Source organism: Suricata suricatta, chromosome 8 (assembly GCF_006229205.1).
Source record: "Suricata suricatta isolate VVHF042 chromosome 8, meerkat_22Aug2017_6uvM2_HiC, whole genome shotgun sequence".
Lineage (NCBI taxonomy): Eukaryota > Metazoa > Chordata > Mammalia > Carnivora > Herpestidae > Suricata > Suricata suricatta.
Genome location: NC_043707.1, coordinates 11,325,948 through 11,348,821, shown reverse-complemented (window position 1 = coordinate 11,348,821; position 22,874 = coordinate 11,325,948). Strand labels below are relative to the sequence as shown.

At 47.3% G+C, this 22,874-nt stretch overlaps 1 protein-coding gene across 1 annotated transcript in view; it reads left to right on the top strand.

Annotated features, from left to right (window-relative positions):
• PARN (poly(A)-specific ribonuclease) overlaps positions 1–22,874 on the top strand; it is a 150,762-nt gene that overhangs the window by 26,852 nt on the left and 101,036 nt on the right. Inside the window, exons 13-18 of the mRNA XM_029949855.1 lie at positions 1,016–1,093; positions 5,470–5,513; positions 6,698–6,740; positions 7,814–7,889; positions 10,616–10,726; positions 11,021–11,090. Of these exons, the coding sequence (XP_029805715.1) occupies positions 1,016–1,093; positions 5,470–5,513; positions 6,698–6,740; positions 7,814–7,889; positions 10,616–10,726; positions 11,021–11,090 (422 nt within the window). The remainder of the gene's footprint in view (positions 1–1,015; positions 1,094–5,469; positions 5,514–6,697; positions 6,741–7,813; positions 7,890–10,615; positions 10,727–11,020; positions 11,091–22,874) is intronic.

Below are 22,874 nucleotides of genomic sequence, written 5' to 3'. Positions count from 1 at the left end.
TCCTCTGAACAGGCCCCCATGCTTCTCCGAGCACCGCCTTCCTCTCTGGCATCACAACGTTCACACTGATGTTGCGTTTTCCCTGCCTCAGTTCTAGAACCCAGAAGTTCTCCAAGGAGCCCTGGATCCTTTTATCGGATAATAGTGTTTTGAAACCAGATCTGGCACTAGGTTCCCACTGTGGTAGTTACAGCTGAGGCTGCAAGGCGGGCTGCCTGTTGAATTTGGAAGATTTTGTATAGAATCATTTATTTCCGAGAATTATGGGTAGCTCTGTGAGTCAAGGAGTATCACTTTGGGGGTGCGCTGGGACCTGGTCAGAAGCTCCGTGGTAATGACCAGATGCTTTATGTTGAAAACGGTGTCACCTGGCTGGCTAAATCTAGGTCACTGTTCCATTTTGAACACAAATTTTTATCACAATGGAGTCATTGATTGAACACATTATAGTTCAGTTGGTTGAAAAGCAAAGCAGCAAATTGCACTGGAAATAGTGTTTAAGAACATGCACCTCGTGAATTTTGACATAGATGTGAAGGAAATGGAAAGCCCTCTTGTTTAATAGAACTCGGATTTAATTGCTTTTTTACCTTTCAGTGTTCTTGTGAATATATCTTTCAAAAATAAATGAGTGTTTTAAAGAATTCACTCCTAGAATAGATATTTGGAGTCTTGTTCACACATTATTGAAGGTTCAAGGTAGTTTGTGTTTTCAATTCCTTTTTTGAGGTCTACAATAAAAATTTTACTATGTCTGATTCCTGAGGGTGAATAAAAAGCAGAGAAAAACATCAGTGAAATCAAAATCATTGGTGCTTTTACTTTGCATTCTGGATCTAATACCCTAACTTGTTCATATATATATATATGTTATTGGTATATAAGTTGTTATTTTAAGGTCAAAAAGTAAGTTTAGGACAAAGTCCTCATAGAATCCAAACCACACATTTCACTCTCAAGCCCCAATATAATTTTGTACCAAGAAATCTTTTTCCTGACCTTGACTTTCCTGTAGGGAAAACTTGTTATTGGACACAACATGCTCTTGGACGTCATGCACACGGTTCACCAGTTCTACTGTCCTCTGCCTGCGGTAAGTGACTCGTCAGCGTGGGTCACCGTTATTTTCAATGTTTATTTACTTTTGAGAGAGAGAGATACACAGAGTGTGAGCAGGGAAGGGGCAGAGAGAGAGGGAGACACAGAATCCAAAGCAGGCTCCAGGCTCTGACCTGTCAGTGCAGAGCCTGATGCAGGTCTTGAACTCACGAGCCTGCAAGATCATGACCTGCGCCGAAGTCAGACGCTCAGTGGACTGAGCTCCCCAGCGCCCCGAGCTGTGTTAAAAATTCACGATTCCTTGCCATGTGCAATGACATGGGTGGAGCTAGATAGAGAGTATTATGCTAAGTGGAATCAATCAGTCAGAGAAAGACAGATACTATGATTTCACTCATGTGGAGTATAAGTAACAAAACAAATGAGCAAAGGGGAACAAAAGAGAGGGAGAGGCAAACCATGAAACAGACTCTTAAGTTGTAGAGTGCACACTGATGGTCACGACAGGGGAGCAAGTGGGGGCTGCATGACACGGGGGACGGGGATGGCGGGGGGCGCTTGTGAGGAGCCCTGGGTGGCGTGTGGAAGTGCCGGATTACTCTGTTGTCCGCCTGAAAGTAATTTTACCCTGTGTGTTAACTAACTGGGGTTTAAATCAAAACTTCAAAAAGGAAGAGAGACAACAGTTGCTAATTCCTCATTACTGAGAAAGGCTTCTCTGCACGAGAGCGGGTTCGTGGTATGCAGCAGGCTCCCAGAGAGAGTGGCACGCACTTAGTTGTCCTTTTTGGAAGCGACATCCTCACCCGCCGTTAAAAGGAGTCTTCAGTCATCTGCCGTTGCCAGAGCAAAGCTGGCCCTTTGTTCAATTCTGACGCCAGTGGTTTGTTCCGTTAGCGCTGGGCAAGGGCTCCTCGGCCCCTGCTGTGGTCGGCCTGTTCGCTGCTGCTAACGGTAGCAATAATAGGGCCATTGAAGGCGAGGCGTGCTTCGGGTCAGCTGAACTGCAGCAGGTCCTACAGAACTCGCGATCCCCCCTCGTGAGGCTGTCTGCCTTGGACCCTCTGGTCACCTTGGTGATTTTTTCCGCTCCCGGAGCCGAGTTGTCTCGGTGCACCAAGGCACAAGCTTCTTTGGCCCTGCAAGAGAGGAGTTTCTCTTCTGTCTCTTTCTCCTCTGCTCCCTGACCATGCATGTGGCCGCATGTTGCTTACCCCCCGTTGCTCGTCCTCCCCTCTCCTTTATGGGCTGTCGGTGTTTTCCGTCTTTGGTGATCTCACCCACATCTTTATCTGCGGCCGTGAGCTCTCCCCGGACACAGGCCCACAGCTCCTGCCGGACTCCACCCGACTCCAGCCTTCCGACGCCTGCAGAGCAGGAGGTGTGTGTGATGAGATGTGCCCCTTACAGCGCCTCCCTCCTTCTTACTCTCTCCACGCCAGCTATTCCTCCTTACTCCTTACTGTGTGTGATGAACGACACGGCCTCGCCAGTGCTGCTGTTAACATCAGTTCGGACTCTTCTTGGTCACCTACGGGCTCCTGACAGCTTGTCTCCATGCTGTCTCTCACGTTTGGAGTCTCGTCATTTTAATTGCAAGTGGCCGTATTTCTCATCTGGAGCCCGGCACACACCAGGCAGGCTTCCCTGACTTTCACGTTCAGCACATCCTTAAAAACGAAGGTTGGCAAACTGTCAATAAAGGGCCAGGTAGTAACATATTTTAGGCTTTGCGGGCTGTCCAGTCTGTGTCACAACTCTCAACACCGCCACTGTAGCCAGAAAACGGCCATAGAATGCACAAACAAACGGGTATGGCTCTGCTCCGGTGCCACTTGGTTTGAGAAACAGATCGGAACGGGCCAGATTTGGCCTGTGGGCCGCAGTTTGCCAGTCGCTGCTCTCAGCTGCCACCACATTCGTCTTCTGTGACTCCTGGGCTGGAGGATCCCTCCTTCAGAGCTCAGCGTCGTCTACACGTAGGCACAGCCTCCGTTCCTCCATGTTTCTTAGGGGACATTGTTCCATCAGGATCTGGATTGCTTTCTTAGGAAAAGTCCAACAGAGCCCCGCTGACGATACAGTGCATCTGTGGCCCCCCTTGTCTTAGTTCTGCACCCTCAAGGTTGCCAGGGCTTTTCATGACAACTGTGTCACCCTCTGGGACTCAAAGACTTCGTAGTGGTGAGTCTCCAAGCAAATAGGATGGGTGCGAATTCGCGGTGCATGAAGCCGAATGGCTGTTTATTGCGGATCTACCACTTCGTTTGGTCCAGGGGCCAAAGTGCAGCAGCTCCTCTCATGATTTCTTTGACCTTTAAAAGGGTGAAGCGATTGGTACGGAAGGAGGAAGGGGTATGACTTTGTCTGAACACCAGACAGAGCCGGCACAGAGGAGGCATTGCGTGTGGATTTAACAACTGAGTGTCTTCCGACTCTGCTGGTTTTATAATCTTCTGACGTATGGCTCTGTTCACATCGCTGACCCTGCCCAAAAGTCCCAATCTTATCCCACATTCTTTGCTTTTCTATACAGCTGATTCTTTGTAGCCTGGTGTACCCAGCTTCTCTGTGGTCTGGCCCAACCGGCCTATGCCTTCTGGTGTCTTGTTAGTCTCCGTGGGGCCAGCCGGCCTGGCTCCTTTGTTCCTGGGAATGGCTTGGTGTCTCTGGCTGTCCGTGGTTGTGGTATACCACTTCTTCCAGTTTGAACTTTGTCCGTGTTCGCTGTATGCAGCTTTCCCTGCCTTACCAAGGTCCAGTGAATGCCTCTTCCAGGAAGTTTTCCATGCTCGCTTGCCTTGCCCAAGAGTTGATCTTCCTTTGCCATGAACTCCTACAGAACAGTGTACCTCTTGTGCCTGTGGTTTTTCTTGACAGCTTTACCCTTTTCTTCTTCTAGGTGATCGACCACTTGGACAAGGGGTTTAACCTTTTTTATTGTCCGGGTCCAAACGCCTAGCATAGCCCATTGTCCAAAGGCTTAATAAACGTTAGCCTGAATGAAACTACTGTAGTTCTGAATCCAGTTCTAGAACCAAGGGCATGGGATTGGTCACAGAGTAGGACATGGGTTAGGAGACGTGGCTTCACCCCTTGCTTTATTACTAAAGTGACCTGAAATAAGTAATTGCATTTCTTTGTGTTCTGTCCCTGTCGGAAGGAGAAAATGGCTTTCTTCCCACGCGTTTTGGAAGAAGCAATGAGAATAAATGAGAAAACATATTTAAAATGGGAGAACTTTTGCACGTACTTGTTCCACGTTTTGCATTTAAAAGGGTTCTAAAGAATCCGTGGTTTGGAGCTGCCTTTTAGGGGAGAATTTGCAAACCGTGGACTCTTTAGAACACGGGGACTCTCTCTCTCTGGGGAGAGCCTCTTCTGCAGGATCTTCGTGGTGCTTACGTATGACCTTTCCGGAGGCACTGGTCCAGAGCTCTGTTACATGCTAGCCCTGGAAGGAGCCAGAATTCGGATTTTTTCTTGCTCGTGAGGCTTTGTGATGGCATCGCGAGGTGACAGCAGTCAGTGCATTTTTGTTTGGCCTCAGCACTGAAACCGCTTGTTCACGTATTGTCTGTTAATTTAACGACAGCCATTGAAAAGCTGGTAAATACTCCACACGAGCTAAATACGGTCTGTATTTATAGGCTTGGAGAGCTAATTGGAAGTGGCAGTTTGCTCTGAAGCATGAGTAACGCTGAAGAGAAGTGTAGTGACAAAGGGTCAGGAGTTCAGTCTCGAGTGGCAATTATATATGTAAATGAGTTCATCCAAAATTGGATCCCTCTCCTTTCAGTGTCAGACTTCCTGATCAAAGTAAACGGGGAAATGAATTGTCTAATTTAGGCGCTTGTTACAGGCGCTTCTTTAGCAATTTTCTGAGCAGTTAAAGCGTGCATCGTGCACATTGGAGAGTCTGTGCGTTAATAGCCTTTTTAACTAGCATTTCAGCGGCGTTCTCGGTGCCGGTATAACATAGTTTACAGAATACCCATTTCCTATTTAAACCCCTTTATTTAAATAACCGTACTAGTCTCGCTATTATGATGGATTTGTTTAACAGAGCTATTACTGAAAACTTTCGGCATATAATAAAAATCTTTCCTCCTCCTGTTTCAGCCATAAAATGCTGGAGTTTGTCTATTTTGGTTATGCAGAGGTTTTACGTGTCACATCCCAGGATTCCCAGTCAGTGAGGAAATTGTGAAGATTTTTAGAAAGTAATTATTAACTGGAAATGGATCTGGCCAATGAGCTTAAAGGGCCCATGTGAGATATCACAGTTTGAAAAGAGAGCTAGGAAGCTTGAAATATTCATGTATGTTTTCAGAATTGTGACTGTTATTAGCAAAATCACCATAAGTCATTGTCTGTGTTTGTTTTGTTTGTTTATGGTTTTTTTTTTAGGACTTAAATGAGTTTAAGGAGATGACAACATGTGTTTTCCCCAGGTAAGCCTTCTTTAAGGGTTCTTTTTGTCTTTCCTTCAAAATAGTTGTCTTACCGTCTGTAATACAAACAACTAATAAATAGTAATAATAGTAATTACCCGATCGTGGTCACCATCCAGTATATACACCCCGGGAAACGGTTTAACAGGCCCAGCTGGGGGGGTTTGCTTGTATAATTGATGATTGGTTTTATTCCATTAAAAATCAAAATTTGGACTGAGAGTGAAAATAGACAGCACTTCCTGTCTCCTTGGCCCACACCGTGCGGTCCAAAACCCTGGTGGAGTCTTCTGGAGTTGGCTCTTGTCTCTCTTTTACATCAGACCTGCCTTGTCCCCGTAAGGCATCCAGTTGAGATTATTCTGCGGGCTGTTAAGAACGGTCCGGCTAGAGACTTTCCCTCAGCTCTGAGTTTACCTGTGAGTGTCTCCCTGGTTAATATCCTGTGGCGGTTCTGACACGTTACGCATCACGTGTCCAGTGGGTCCCCGGTCAGCCACCTGGAGCCTCCAAAGCAAGGGTCTGTGCGTGAAGACCCATCTGAAGGGGGGGGGCACGGTAGCAGAGCTGTCATTCTTACATTTGGGCTAATTCTGCCCTGTTATTGACACTGTTCACATTTATGTCTCAAGAAATAGTTTTCATATTAGTGTCAGTCTGTCTCCTTTTTTCTCTTTTTTCCTTATTCTAATCTCTGAAACCAAATTCTAAGAAGTAACAACAATAGCATGAAACTACCAAATGCAGATTTTGACCTCCATGGGTTTGTTTTGTACAGATATGGGTAGGATAGTGGTTGGTAATGGCGTTGCGGGGGCGGGGGTGGGGGGTGGGTTGGGGGGAGGCGGTGCTAGACCAGCAGCCATACTTGAGCTGTGTAAAAACTTAGGAAGATCTTCGCCTTCCCCTTGAGGTTGACGTAACCCACACCCTGTTGGGGTCCAAGCAGATCTGGAGCTGTGCTCTGAGGGTGGCAGAATTCCAGAGTCTCTTGATGAAGAGGGGCTGAGAAGTTGGAGTGCCAGTCTGATGTCGTGGAAATGCCCGCGCTACGTCAAAATGGCTCATGTGCTTAATTCTCCCGTCGGCTTTTAGGACAGTGGGCTTTTCATTTGAGTAAAATACGTTTTGGATATTGATGTGCATTTTGTTTATTACCTTATTGAAAATTGTTTTGTTTTTAGACTCTTGGATACAAAATTGATGGCCAGCACACAACCTTTTAAGGTATTTTTAAAATTTGAGCTATCACTGATAAACTATGTTTTGGTGTGTTTTGAATTGCCACTAAGAGCTTGAAATTCTCGTCTATTTAAATATCATTTTCTTTTTTTAATAGTTTTTTTAAACATTTATTTATTTTTGAGAGAGAGAGAGAGAGAGAGAGAGAGAGAGAAAGCGCAAGCAGGAGAGGGGCAGAGAGAGAGGGAGACATAGAATCTGAAGCAGGTTCCTGCCTCTGAGCTGTCAGCAGAGTCTGATGTGGGGCTCAAACCCACAAACTCTGAGATCATGACCTGAGCCGAATTTAGATGCTTAACTGATCGAGTCACCCAGGTGCCCCTAAATATCTTTTCAGATGCATCCAAAAAAGAAAAAAATAGGAAAAGACCTAGAAATAAATATATCGAAATGTGAACAATGGTTGTCTTTGGGTGGTGGAATTATTTTTTCTTCTATATTCTTTTTGAATATAAATGTTTTTGATGTTAAAGTATATAATGTGTTTTTTTGGGAGGGAGTGTGCTTGGCTGGCTCAGTCAGTAGAGCATGTGACTCTTGATCTTGGGGCCGTGAGTTCGAGCCTCATGTTGGCATAGAGCCTATTAAAAATGTGTGTGTGTGTGTGTGTGTGTGTGTGTGTATGTGTGCATAATGCATTTTTGAATAGGTTACCCATGCACACACTTCATTATTTTTGATTTTATATATTTTATATTTTCTAATCAAGAACATTCATGTGAAAGTATAACCGTTTGCTGTTTTGTGAAGTGACTTTATAAAACTGAGCGAAATGAATGCCAGAACTTTAGGTTTCTGGCCCAAATTGTGTAGGTATTTAACATGTGTTAAAAACCTTTCATGAGAGGAAAATGACACTTGCTGTCTTTCACGGGGAGTGGGGACTCCTGTGTTTCTTTAGAGAACACAAGGGGGCAGTACTAGATACCAGGTTTTTCTGTGTGTTTTTGTTTGTTTCTGTTTTTTGGGTCAGGATATCCAGTGAATCTCTGCTGTAAGTTGTACTGAGATGATTTGCGCTCATACATAATTCTCTGCTTTCTGCTTCTGCTTTGTAGGATATCATTAACAACACATCTCTTGCAGAATTGGAAAAGCGGTTGAAAGAGACGCCTTTCAACCCTCCGAAAGTTGGTAAGAAAATAGTGATCCTGATGGTGCCCAGAGCCCTTGTGGTCAGGACTGATGTAGATCGCAGAAGGAAGGAAAAGTTGCTCTAGAAACGGCCGCACACGTACAGATGTGGGCCAGCGGACGTGCTTCGGCCCTCTGTTGACTTATGCTTTCTGAATAAAGATGGTCTCATAATCCTACATCTATTTTATGTTAATCCAATTGGGTAGCCCGTTCATTCAGAAGGTTAGCAACTAAATTTAGCCTCGGGGCTTTTATTTCACAGTGCTTGGAATTCTCCCAAAATTTGATGTATCTATCTTTTCTAGGAGGCATTGTTTAAGCAAAGACAAAGAGTTGGTGATTAATTGCCAGGGGCCGAATGGAAATAACACTTTTTGTCTCAGGAAAGCCCAGGAACTGGGTTGACAGTGCTTCCTGTCAGTGGTGGCGAGCTATGGAAGGGCAGCTGCGAGGAACACTGGAAGTAGGGAGGAATCTTTCTTAGGGCAGAGATGTTCTGCGTATCCGGTCATGGCCGTTACCCAGGTGAACCTGCCGCGTGTTCCTTCCTTGGTTCCTGTTCGCCTCCTGCTGCCGCTGCTACCGTAATTAGCATTCCATTAGCTGTCGCCTGCAAACTTCTGAAGACATTGATAATTGGACTGATGGTTCAGAAATTGACAATGGAAGGCACTAAAGCAGCCAAGATTATAGCCATTTGCTTCCCTTTCTGGGTAATAGTCCAAAAAAGGAATTAAGAAAAGGAAGGAGGGTGAGGGAAGAAAGCCTAGACCTTTTTTGTCTAACACTATGATGGAAATCATTGATTTTGGAAATGTGTGTTTCAGCTGATGGTAGGGTAGAAACTCTTACTTACTTGGGTATCATGGTAACAGACTTTTGTAAAGCTTAAAATCTAATATTTAATACATAGGTTAAAAAATTCTTGGTTAAAGACCCTTATGGGGGCGCCTGGGTGGCTCAGTTGGTTAAGCGTCCAACTTTGGCTCAGGTCATGATCTCATGGTTCGTGGGTTCGAGCCCCCGTTGGGCTCTGTGCTGACAACTAGCTCAGAACCTGGAGCCTGTCTTCAGATTCTGTGTCTCCCTCTCTCTCTCTGACCCTCCCCTGCTCATGTTGTCCCCCCCACTCTCTCTCAAATAAATAAGAACAGTTAAAAAAAAAAAAAGACCTTTATGTTGACTTAAGAACAGTCACCGTCTAGGGAACGCCTGGGTGGCTCAGTCAGTTAAGCCTCTGACTTTGACTCAGGTCTTGATCTCACAGTTTGTGAGTTCAAGCCCCGTGTCGGACTCTGTCCTGACAGCCCAGAGCCTGCAGCATGCTTCAGATTCTGTGTCTCCATCCCTCTCTGTCCCTCCCTTGCTCTCACTCTGTCTCTCTCTCAAAAATAAACATTAAAAAAATTAAAAAAAAAAGAACAGTCACAATCTTTTTCTTATTACTTTCCATTCATGCTTTTGATTTTGTTGTAACATTTTGGTATTCATTTCCAGAATGGTACTGGGAAATATTTATGAGTTATAGTGTTTTAAAAAAATTTTTTAAAGAGTTATAGTTTTATCCTAATCTTTCCATGTGATATTCTGGGATGTGGCAGAGAATTTACTCTAAAGCACGTTGGTGTCCCAGACCCTGCACACTGCCTCTGTGTGTATCAGTGTGACTGATGAATCATGTCAAATGATCTCCCCTAAGAAGTGGTCCCATGTTCCATGGGCAGCATTTTAAAAAATATTTTTTAATGTTTTATTTATTTTTGAGAGACAGTGAGAGACAGAGTGTGAGCGGGGGAGGGGCAGAGAGAGACGGAGACACAGGATCCAAAGCAGGCTCCAGCCCCTGAGCTGTCAGCACAGAGCCCGACGCAGGACTCAAACTCGTGAACCGCGACATCATGACCTGAGCCGAAGTCTGATGCTTGATCGACTGAGCCACCTGGGCGCCCCTCCGTGGGCAGCGTCCTAGCACGTTCTGATCTAATTAGGGAGTTAGTTGTGCTTTCATCTTCAGATCCATACATTCAGAAGTGTGGCAATGCCGAGCCGAGCTGCCAGTGTTGATTAGCGTCTTTTTGCCTTTTAGAAGGGTTACCTGGGTTATTGATGGATAACAATTACCGAGCATTTACCTTGTCTCAGGGACTGTGTGAGAGCCTTACTGACATTAGCTCATTTGATCCTCACAAAAGTCTAATGAGGGAGGTTTTCATCTCCATCCTGCCAACGTGGAGGCCCCGGGGGTGAAGCGACTTGCCTAAGATCACATTGCACAAAAATGGTGGAACAAAGATTTAAACTCAGACAGTGGGACGCACAAATCCGTGCTCTTAGTCATGACTGAAATACCGATTATGTCTCTGTCATCAGGGAAGAAGTTCTTCCTCGCCTCAGGAAGCGGGCAGAAGACAGACCACTGTCCTAGAGCAAGTTGTGGCTGATTGTACATGGCACCAGCCTGGGTGCAGTGAGGAGGCCTGTGGTGGGTCTCTGGGGATGTAACGGAGGCGTCTTCTAGCCCCAGGCCCTCGAGTTCAGGAACCCTTTTTTCTCCTGTTGCACGGTCTCGTGTGCAGAGAATTAAGTAGATAGCCTTTCCCTGCTCATATGGGCTATTTCTCCAGCACTTACCAGCGCAGTCTGGGTTCGGTAGGGCATCGTGCCTACCAGTCTTCGTGATTTGTGACGTCCTTGGGAAGACCCTTTGTTTTTCTTCCCTCTAGAAAGTGCAGAAGGTTTTCCAAGTTACGACACGGCCGCCGAGCAGCTGCACGAGGCGGGCTACGACGCGTACATCACCGGGCTGTGCTTCATCGCCATGGCCAACTACCTAGGTACTCTCGGGGCCTGTTTCCGCACACGCTGGTCGGGGGCGGATCGTGCCTGTCTGCCCTTGCCCTGGGGCCCACTCACCCAGGTCCAAGCGGGAGGGTCGGAGGTCAGCGCGGGAGGGGCTTGGGGTAGGGCATGGAGAGTGCGCGAGGAAGGCCCATTGACACGCAACTGGTGTGGCGCTTGGTGCCTCTGACCCTTCTAAACTGGACACTTGATTTACATAGACCATCGTCTGACCTTTCGGGCTCTGTCTCCTTGACCGTGTGTAATACTCCGCTTCTTTTCTTCATCAGGTTCTTTCCTTAGCCCTCCAAAAATTCACGTGTCTGCCAGATCAAAACTCATCGAACCTTTTTTTAACAAGTAAGTGATCAGAGCCCCGGGGCCCACGGTCTCCCACTCCTGTCAGGGGTGCTTGGGACCCGGAGTGCGCCGTTTTCAGATAAAGGGTTTCTCATCTCTAGTGACTCACATGTTTTTTGAAAGCAGAAATTGACCTTCTGGGGAATAATGTATTAAATATATTGGCTTAAAAAGAAAGAAAGAAAACACTGCCAAAGGTAGTACTTCTCTTCCAAGATAAGGAACTGGTGGTTTTGGTATTTGAATTACCTATAAGGGAGACTCTGCGAGAGAGAGTGTGCACATGTGTGTGCACGTGTGTGTGTGTGTGTGTGTACAGAGTTGGACCTAACACTGCCAGCGAACTTTACACATGAGGTTATTATTTATACTTGCATTATTATCTCATTAAAATTCTTTCTCAGAAGGTGTTGGTTACACAACAGATAATCTGTGGAGAAGTCTTGATTGTCATTTCATCCCGAGCTTTCATCTGACTGGATTCAGTGAAATGAAAAGCTTGCTCATGTACTCACGGTTGGAAGGAGTCTCTGTGATTTAGGGAGACGTCCAAGTTCAGAGCGTTTTCAAAGACTCTCGAGGTGGTGACTTCAGAGTGTGGCTTGTGCTTTCTTGGCATCGTTGATTCTAACATTACAGATGTGACCCTCAGGCTTGGCCCCAGCTGGCCCGTTGCCAGTGCCCTAAGCCTTCTTTACCCCCGCTCTCTTAACAGGATTTGTTCTAGGAGATTCTGGGTGAGCCAGACAGAATGAGGCAGCCCACATTGGTCATTCCCACTGGGAGAAAGAATTCCCACTGGGAGAAAGAACTGTTCCAGCGAGTGTTGGGTCGGTTACGTCATTTCCTTCCATTGTATGCAGCTCCTCACAATTCTATCAGTAAGAGCGCCATTGCCTTTGGATGTCTGTATAAATACTAGATCACAGTGCTTGTACCTAGATGACATGCTGCACAGACAGGTGTGAATTCCAAACATCTGGATTCCAGCAGGTTTGGAATTTGTATAGTCTGCGTTAGTAAATTTTATCACACTGTGGCTTCTTATTTTTAAATCTTCTATGTGGAAGTTCAGAGGTAAATGTGGTTTTTTTGTTTGTTTCGAGAGAGAGAGAATGGCATTGGGGGAGGCGGCCCGGGAAGGGCAGAGGGAGAAAGAGAATCTTAAGCAGCACTCAGTGCCATGACTGTGAGATCATGACCTGAACCAAAATCAAGAGTCAGATGCTCAACTGACTGAGCCACCTGGGTGCCCCTCTAATGTGTCTGACTGTCAAAATGTCTTTCAGAGAGGAATGGGAAGCAATGTAGTATATACTGGAAATCAAGTTGAAATTTCTTATTAAGCTTTTAATTTTATTTTCATTATAGTTAACAGACAGTGTCATGTTAGTTTCAAGTGTAAAATACAGTGATGCAACAATTCTATACATTACTCAGTGTGCATCATGCTAAGGGTACAGAGTTTAATTTCTTTTTTCATGGAAAATTATTTCTGCTAACAGTTGAGCCCTTTCTGTCTATCCAAGTCCTTATGGGAAAAAAAGGATATTTTTCGCTTTCAAGTTTTATTTTGGGGGCTGTGTTTATCTTTGTAAACCTTTGAAAGGGCAGCTGATGTCAGAGACCGTGGAACGTCCAGGTGACCTTCACTATTTGGATCGTGGCCGTTTCTTACATTTTTATGTGCAGGATGTTAAGTTCATTGTTCAATGATATTTTTCAACTAGGACACATTTACTCATTTTTTAATATAATTTTAAAAAATCATTATGTTTATATATTTTTTAATGTTTTTTATTTATATTTGAGAGACAGAGACAGTGGGAGCAGGGGAAGGTCAGATAGAGAGGGAGAAACAGAATCTGAAAGAGGCTCCAGGCTCTGAGCTAGCTGTCAGCACAGAGCTCGATGTGGGGCTCGAACCCACAAACTGTGAGATCATGACCTGAGCCGAAGCCGATGCTCAACCAACTGAGCCCCCCAGGTGCCCCAGGATGTTTTTTAAATGTGTATTTATTTTGAGAGAGAGCGCCTGCGTGTGCACGCGAGAGTAGGGGAGGGGCAGAGAGCAAGGGGGAGACAGAATTATAAGCAGGCTCCACGCTGTCAACTGTCAGCACAGAGCCTGATTTGGGGCTTGATCTCACGAACTATGAGATCATGACCTGAGCGGAAGTCGGACGCTCAACTGACTGAGACACCCAGGCGGCCCCAAGGACAGTTTTGTTTTAAATTGGGAATGTTCAATAAATAAATACAAAAAAATAAAAAAAAACCCAAAAAGACAAAAAACAAAAATAAATTAAAAAAAGATAAAAGAAAAACAAACAAAAAAATAAATTGGGAATGTTCATTCATTCCCTACCCCCCCGAAACCTAGCTGCATATCGAAAATAGTTGAGGATTCAGGAATGCTCCTGTGATACTGTGCTGAAAATTCTTGGTTTTTTGCTCCATTTTCCCCCCCATCTGGCAAAGAAGAACAGTTTCTTCATCTTTGAAGGAAAAAAGTCCAGCAGGCTTTGAATTGTAGAATAGGAACTATTTTTATCGTATATTGGGATAGTTGGTCAAGTACAGTCATCCATTCTTTTTTCTTTTAAAAATAATTGATATGCAACGTTGTATTAGTTTCAGGTATTCAACGTGGTGACGTGATATCTTCTTACGTTATGGATGTGGTCGCCCTCCTCCACCCATTTAGAAAGTGGGAAGAGCACTTGCTTTCTTTTGCCCCCTCTTTCTGTTAACAATGACCTCATTCTTCACTTCCATGCAGGTTTGATTTACGACATTAACCTTGATTTTGTCATTTTCTTCAAGATACCCTTGTAGAGGAACATCCATAAGTGGCCATCAGCATCCCCTCAAGCGGTTGATTTTAGAAAACTCTGTAAATTTTCCTGAGAGTTTATTTGTTTGGCACCAGGCTTTCCTCGGTGTGAGCTTAACTAAATATTGCATAGTCCTCCCGTGAATTTGGGTAGAAATCAGACTGCCTACATATGCAGAGAACCATTTGTTCCTCTCTCGCCACATTTATGTTTAAAGAAGTAAACGTTGAGGGGGAAATCAACTGCATCTATTTCCGCATCATGCCGAATTAGCGCTTGGCTGCACCTGTCATGCCTTTTTGGGAAGGTGTTACTGAGTTTTCGAGAGCTCCCTGAGACAGCTGGTGTTGGAGAGGTCCGCAGAGGCGGAACCAAGTGGAAGGTGCTTTTGGAGCCGTATTTGCCTATTTGTCCTGTGAGGAGCTGGCGTGCTGCCGTTTGTCTCTTTCACGGCGCGGGCACCTCCTACATTTCTCCTTCCTGTGTTGGCATCCGGAAGAGAGTCGTAAAGGAGTGGAGCAGTGACGGCCCGCATCAGAGCGCTGCCGATGACCGGCTGTGCGGCGTGGGCCTTGTGCTGACGCTGCGGCCTCTCTGGGCAGGAAGTGATTTGCCTCCTTTTACAACCTTGGTCAGTTTCGATCAATGCATGGAAAACCAGACTTCAAGAAGATCCTTTGGTCAGATCCTTGTAGGCTGGAAAGAGCTAAAAATACCCTCTGCTTTCACTTTTTTTCATACTGCAGAAGGCACAAAATCAGGCTTTTGCCTTATGTTTTATTAACAGTCATCTGTGTCTGCAAGAGACGTTGAACTCTGGCGGAGATCACCTTCTCTGAAGGTTTTTGGGAAGGTTATTTTCTACTCACCTTGTTTCTGAGAAGGAGGAAGGGAATGAGTGAGTCTCTTCGGTTGGCTAACCTCTGGGAGTAAGGGAATTCAAAGGGAAGAGTTGCCCGCAGTTTGCTGTAGAGGCTTTTTCTTGATACAAGTGTCCTGAATAGGAACAGGATTCCTCTGGAAATCTCGGGCTTCCCGGGATGACATTGCCGGATGTTGTCCCCACACTCGAGGTGAGGACGAGCCCTAAGAAGGAGGGACACGCCCCTGGACACATTGTTTCCTCCCCTGTAAATTGGAGATAAAACTATTCATTCACCTCCCGCAGAAGTTACAAGATGGCACGAGTGTTTATTATTTTCCTTTCTTGAAGCATAAGGGAGTTTAGCAGGCTGGGGAATCCGGAAAGGAGATGCGGTGGTGGAATGTGTTTTGTGTGTCTCGTTTCATGATAAAGAAGAAAGTTGGTTATCATGTGGATAGAAAATTAGAGCAAATGAAAAGTGTTCACCTTTTTTTTTTTTTTTACATGTTCATTTTTGAGAGAGAGACAGAGTGAGAGTGGGGAAGGGGCAGAGAGGGAGGGAGACACAGAATCGGAAGCAGGCTCCAGGCTCTGAGCTGTCAGCACAGAGCCTGGTGCGGGTCTCGAACTCATGAACCCTGAGATCATGCCCCTTAAGGAGGTCAGACTGACGGAGTCACCCAGGCGCCTCAAGAAAGTGTTCACTCTTGCCTGTACCCACCTGTAGTGTTTGCCTGTGAGAAATCAGGTGGTGAGGAAACGTGTCAGGTTGGTCCAGAGCAGAAGCAAGTTTGCTTTGGTTTGGAGCATTGATACTAAAGTTTCTTTCATCAGATGAATATAGCAGCCTGCAAAAGGTTGTGTACCTGTAAGCGTGATTAGCGTAGAGGAGGGGGGTTGTTTTATGATGCCTGCAATAAAGCACGCCCGTGTCTTTTTCCCTTTTCCTTTATGGAAGGCAATCGTTTTTTTCCCTTATAATATATGCATGTGCGTCACACTTAACATCAGAGAGATTCTGAACTGAAGGGTTATAGGGAGACAGAATACGTCCTTTCTTCCTAGCCCTGTCACTGCTAAGGGGGAGAGCCACTCTCATTTGCCCCCTCTGCCAGCTCACGCCGTTGATGGTGACAAGCGGGCGGTGCCAGGTCACTCGTGAGTTGTCCGTGGGCCCAGGTGTCTGGAAGTGCAGACCCTGCTTGTCTCTGGAGCGTGCTACCCAGTCACCGGCCAGGCGATTGCTTATCCTTTGCCTGCTGGTCCCTCCTTTGTACAGAAGGTGCTGGAATAGCAGGAGGATGAGCTTTCTCTGTTCTGATTCCTCGTGTTGGCTGTGGGTTTTTAGCATCCTGGCTGATGGGTCACGTGTGTGTTTACTGACCGTTCAGGTTGGGTCTAAATTAAGTCTGTCATTATAAGCGTTACAGTGATTTTCCCCACCGCGAGACTTCCCAGTCAGTCTGGCGCTGCTGTGCTGCCGTGGGGGCACTGACGTCTGGAGGGTCGCTTCTCGGCGAGGTGCCGGGGGCACACTCAGGGCCGTTCGGCTTTTGTAGAAGACGCCCTGCAGTCTTGTCTTGGGCCGCGCACACCCTGGAAGCGGGGCTTTCTGTTCAGTCACAAGCTTTGATCAGAACAGGGAGGCCGAGGAGGTTTCATCCTTTGAGACGTGTGGTTGTTTCTCAGCCGTGGTGCTGCGTGGCCCCTCCCGGTGTGGAGTTTCACGGGGAGGGGAGAGGAAGGAAACAGCATTTACTTAGTGACCTGGGGCACGCTGTTTCTTTTTATTTTTAACAGCTTTATTGGGATGTAAACTCACATACCATACAATTCGTCCGTTTAAAGTGTACAGTCCAGGGGCGCCTGGGCTGCTCAGTCGGTTTAAGCCTCCGGCTTCGGCTCAGGTCAGATCTCACGTTCGTGGGTTCGAGCCCCGCGTCGGGGTCTGTGCTGACGGCTAGCTCAGGGCCTGGAGCCTGTTTCCAGTTCTGTGTCTCCTTCTTTCTCTGCCCCTCCCCCTCTCATGCTGTGTCTCTCTCTGTATCAAAAATAAATAAAACATTAAAAAAAAAATCACTATAAAGTGTGCAGTCCAGGGTGCCTGGGCTGCTCAGTCAGTTGAGCATCTCACTTTGGCTCAGGTCATGATCTCATGGTTCATGGGTTTGAGCTCTGCATGGGGCTTTGTGCTGTCAGTGCAGATCCTGGTTTGGATCCTCTGTACCACCCCCCCTTCCCCGGCCCTCCCCTGCTCCTCATGTTCTCTCTCCTTCCTTCAAAAATAAACACACATTTAAAAAGGTAAATAAATAAAGTATACAATTGGATGGTTTTGGGCACATGACATTATTACTTTTTTAAAATTATGGTAAAATACATGTAATATCCAATTTGCCATTTTAAACATTTTTAAGTATGCAATGCACTAAGGACATTCACAGCATGGTACAGCCATCATCCTTCTGTGTTTTCAGAGCTTTTCCCTCACCCCCAGTAGCAACTCTGCAACCATTAAGCAGTAACTCCCCACCCTGCCTCCCCTCAGCTCCTGGGAACTTATGATCTACTTTTCTGTATCTATACATTTTGTTCTTTTCAACTTTTATTCATTTTTGAGAGACAGAGACAAAGCATGAATGGGGGAGGAGCACAGAGAGAGGGAGACACAGAATCTGAAGCAGGCTCCAGGCTCAGAGGTGTCAGCACAGAGCCCGATGTGGGGCTTGAACCCAGAGACTATGAGATCATGACCTGAGCCGAAGTCTGATGCTTAACTGACTGTGCCCCCCAGGCGCCCCTCATTTTGTCCCTTTCGCGAGCTTTTCGTTTTTGAGCCACTCGTCGTTTCGGCGAGATCTTAATCTGTTAGAACAAATGATATTTTGCAAACATCTGGAGCGTTTTTCTTTTCTGTTTGCTTGCTGTCTTCTGTTCCGGTCACTTCTTAGGCACCCGAGCCTCGAGATACGTGGGTGCAGCGTCGTGCGCACCCCGGCCGAGGTCTGCTTGCCGGCCGGCGGCACAAGCCTGGCGGACGGGGCGGCGGCCTCAGGCCGGGCCCCATGCCACGCCGGCGGGACACGCATCCTTCGTGCACCGGGTTCCACGGCTGGGAAACGGAGACAGTAAACGCCGTCTGGTCGGGTTGACCTGCGGCGGCGGCAGGGTGGCGTGCAGCCTGTCGTGGGCCTGCCGAGCGCCGCTGGTACTGTGACTTTGACCGAAGTGCACGTCCGCGAAGGGGGCGTGATCTCGTTCCTGGTAGCGGAGACGTGGCCGGTGAGCCTGGCAGGCGGTGTCTCCGCGTAGCAGGGGGCAGAGGCGGAGGGGCATGGTGCCCGTGCGAGCCTTCCACTAGAGGACAGCTGCCTAGGGTCTGTAGGGCACACCGTGTGACTGGCCTCGCATCGCGGTGAAGGTCTGGCTGTGGGGCTGGGCTGTGAATGGGAACAAGAGACTGCCCAAGTGCCGGTCCCTGTCGTGTGTGTGGGGGCCTTAGGAGGCTGGAGAGGCAGCCAAGCGAGGCACACGGTGTCCTCCGCTCTTCGGCCACCGGGAGTGACTGCGCCGTGTGTGCATCTCCCAGTGCAGCAGCCCCTGGTGTTGCCTGCACGAGGCGGTCAGGGGGGTGGAGGGAGGCCCACAGTGACAGTGGGGACTGTGGGACCTTTGTGTCTGATGGCTGGCTTTCCCAAGAACGAGGTGGTGGCTGTCCTTTAATTTTGCATTCGCAGGCCTGGCCTGGAGGGGTCGTGCCCTCTGCCCGTCAGCTTCTTCCCAAATAGGTTTTGCTCCAGGGATAGGGAGCAGAGCTCACCGCCAGTTCAGAACTGAGTAGAAGGAGACTGTGTTGCTGTCGTGGGGATTGCCTTGTAGTCAGAAAGAGCCAAGAAGTAGGAGTCCAGGGTGCCTGCGTGGCTCAGTCACTTAAGCATCTGGCTTTGGCTTTTGGGTCATGATCTCACAGTTTGTGGGTTCGAGCCCCACATTGGGCTTCACACTGGCTCTGCAGAGCCCGCTTGATTCTCTCTCTCTCCTCCCTCTCTGCCCCTTCCCTGCACATGCTTTCTTTCTCTTTCTCAAAATAAATAAATAAACTTAAAAAAAAAAAAAGGAATCTGGGGGGAGCCTGGCTGGTTCATTCGGAAGAGCATGTGATGCTTGATGCTGGGGTCATGAGTTCGAGGCCCATGTTGGTTATAGAGATTACCTAAATAAATTAAAAAAAAAAAAACCTAAAAAAAAGGAGTCCATTTTCAACCTTCTCCAGTTTGTGCAAATTTTGGAGTCTGGCACCATGAGGAGTAAAATCACAGCACTGCAGATGCTTAGAGCAGCCTCCCAGGTTCCAGAATGATTAGAGCCGGTTTCTCCCTGGCTTCCAGAATGTGTTTTACCCCAGTACATAGGATGTATTTTATCTTCACACACCTTAACCAAAGTCATTTGTTTATTAATTTTTTAATTTACAAAAAATGTTTATTTTGGGAGAGAGAGAGGGAGCGAGAGCACATGCACAAGTGAGAGAAGGGGCGAAGAGGGAGGCAGAGAGAGAATCCCTAGGAGGTTACATGCTATTAGTGCAGAGCCCAATTTGGGGCCCGATCCCATGAACCGGGAAATCATGACCTGAGCTGAAATCAGGAGTGGGACACTTAACCGACTGAGCCACCAGGATCCCCCAAAGCCCTTTATTTTAACCCGAGTCCTGTTCGCTTCACTTTTGGTTCCCAAGTTGCTAGGATAGAAAGAATCACCAAGAATTGACTTGGTTTGATCTCCCCGAAAGTTCTTAAGGACACTGGTTTTCAGGAAGGTAGAAGGCATCTGAGTCTTGGGCACATTCATTTCTTCTCACGCCTTTAGTCTGGCGTAAGCCTGGGCCCCTGTGGTTGTTTCTGTGACTTCTTCAGGGAAGAGAGGGCTCTCAGGGTCGAGTCCCACATTGGGGCAGGGGTCGTCCTCATTGCCGGCGATCAGCTCAGTGCGACTTTATCAAAAGTCTGCTTTTAAAGAAATCTTCAGGGGACACCGTGCACACCTTTTCTTGTCTTGTCAGCCCCGTGGACGCCACAGGGGCTGAGCGCACCTGCTGGGCCCTTCCAGCCCTGCGTTGGCTCTCGTTTTTTAGACTCCGTTTCCCCCTGGCTTCGTAACTGGTTTGTTGTGACGGTGAGCACGTCGCTCGTAGAGGTAAACGAATCACTGCGCCCCTCGGTTGGTGTTTAAGCAGCTCGCCTCCTCCTCAGGAGGGTATTCCTTTTCCTGTGGTGCGGTAACAAATTGCCGCAAGCTCGGTGGCTTCAGACGAGGAATTTATTCCCTCTTCCCTGCTCCCTTCTGGGCTGGAGGCCAGAAGTTTGAAATTAAGCTGTCGGCAGGGCTGTATTTCCTCCAGAGGCTTCGGGGAAGGATATGTGTCTTCCCTGTTCTAGGTTTCGGTGGCTGCTGGCAGTCCTTGGCTTCTGGGCGCCTCTCTCCACTCTCTGCCTCCATGGTCACACTGTGGCTTTTTCTGGGTGAGTGTCCTTTCTCTGCCTCTCCTGCAGAAGGACGCTTGGGCTGGCATTTAGGGCCCACCTGGGTAATAGTCCAGGATGATGTTCTCACGAGCCTTAGTAATAATTACATCTGCCAGGACTGTTTTTCCTAAAATAAGGCATCATTGACGCATACCGGGATTAGAGGGTGCACATATCTTTTTGGAGACCACCATTCAGCCCACTGCAGGCTGTGAGTAGTCAAGTCAGCATTCTTAGGGATTCTTTGCCTTGCTTTGGCGAGGGAAACCAGGAGATAGGTATTTGTAAGAGTATGTAACATTTCATTCATATAATTCAAGGGTCAGAAGTGTACTGAACATCTGGTACTGGCTACCCCAAATTCTTCTCCACCAAACACCTTCCACTCTTCAGTGAGTTCCCTACGTCGTTTTCCCACATTCCCTGTAATTGCTGTCAGCAACCCTCAGAGGTAAATAATAATGTCCCCATTTTAAGTTATTTAAAAAAAATCTTTTTTAACGTTTATTCATTCTTAGAGACAGAGTGTGAATGGGGGAGGGGCAGAGAGAGAGGGAGGCACAGAATCGGAAGCAGGCTCCAGGCTCTGAGCTGTGAGCATAGAGTATGATGTGGGGCTCGAACTCATGGACCATGAGATCGTACCCGAGCTGAAGTCGGATACTTAACCAGCTGAGCTGCCCAGGTATCCCTTGAGTTCTGGTGTTTTGTTTTTTAAATTTTTAAAAATGTTTATTCATTTTTGAGAGAGAAAGAGACAGAGCACAAGGAGGGGAGGGGCAGAGAGGGAGACACAGAATCCATGGTAGGCTTCAGGATCTGAGCTGTCAGCACAGAGCCTGATGTGGGGCTCAAACTTGTGAACTGCGAGACCATGACCTGAGCCAAAATCAAGAGTCGGATGCTCAGCTGACTGGGCCCCCTAGGGTGCCCGGTAATGCCCGCATTTTAGAGCTAAGGCTGTCTGCCAAGGGGCTCAGAAGTGGGAGGCAGGGATAACCCAGGTCTGTCCTCCACCAAGAATGGTTTCTTCCTCCTCAGCACGTGGTTTCTGGAGAGAGCGTACTGTGGCAGTGTGGCTGCCCATTTTCCAAAGAGACGGTGCTAGTATCTTTGAAGGATTTCCTTTTCTCTTGGTGTTTGGCCTGAGCAGTGATCATAAAAGATGTTGACTTTGACCTCTGGGTTTTGCGGGGCTCGTTTCCTGTGACATTTTGCAGTCTGCCATTCCACACGCCGCACACACGTCGTCTTTACATAATGCTTAGTTTAACGTTTTTATTTGCTGTGATTTGCTATGGTTCATTTGGTGAGGACCGTTCACAAGAGCTGCTGGTTTCCTTTCTCTCCTCTCCCCCCTTGTTTCTAGCGTTGTATCTGTTTAAGAAAGGCCATGAATTGGCTCCAGGACAGATGTCGGGTAACGCTCTATTTGTCAAAACATCAAGTGACTATAGATTGGGAACTGGGCGCCTCCCGCCGGAGCGAAATTAAAATAACCGATGCCACAGTCGGTCCCTTGTAGCCAGCGGATGTCTTCGTTTTTTACACAGGAGCTTTAGCGGGCAAAATAAATGAGCTTGTTTTGTGAGAGATGGCTGCATGCTTCCTACCCTGGATGATAGAATTAGTTTTTTTATAGCACATAAATATGTATAATGATGAGCCCTGGCGTACAAGGTTCTTATGAAGTGCTTTCACTGCTGGGCCCCGAAGGAAATACCGAGACCATTTGCAAGTACAGGAGGGCTGGCAGCCCTTAAAGGTTGCAGTTTTCCTTTGGAAGGCTCGGGACGTGGGGCGAGCCTCAAATTAATTCACTGCTCACATTATGTGGAGAGTAGATTTTACTCCCCATCCCTGTACCCCAGTCTTCAGTGGTGTGAGGGGAATGCAGTTTTACTTGGAAATCTCTTTTTTTGAGACAAAGTCTTTTAGAAACAGAAGCATCGTCTAGAAGAAAGCAGTTGGGCACATGCACATTTTTACCTCATCGAATGAAATCCTGCGTTTCCAGGAAGAAGAGCGAAGAGTTCGGGGGCTAAAGGTTTTTCTCTTTGTCAGGGGACGAGATCAGATTAGCCCTGTTGTTCTTTACTCAGACATGCTGTAACATGAGAGATGCTTCCAGATCCTTCAGAGCTGGGGGTTACGTGTACAACTCTGATGTTACGGAAGGTGAACTGTTATATTCAGGCACCTGTAGGTCTCCTGGGCTGGGATGCACCGATTCACTGGTTTTCCTCGGGGTGATCCCACTGTGGGGGGTGGGGTGGGGGTGCGGGGTCGGTGTGCCTGGGATGCCCGAGACCCAGGCGGCTCACGGGAGCAGCTCTGTCTGCACCGCAGACATGGGGAGATTGTCCTTTTCTTTTAGGATTACTTTATTTATTTTGAGAGAGAGAGTGTGTGCAAGCGGAGGGGTAGAGAGAGAGAAAGAGAGTATCCCAAGTGGGCTCCAAACCTACGAACCATGAGATCATGACCTGAGCCGAAACCACGAGTCAGACACTTAACCAGCTGAGCCGCCCAGGCACCCCGGGAAGATTGTCCTTTC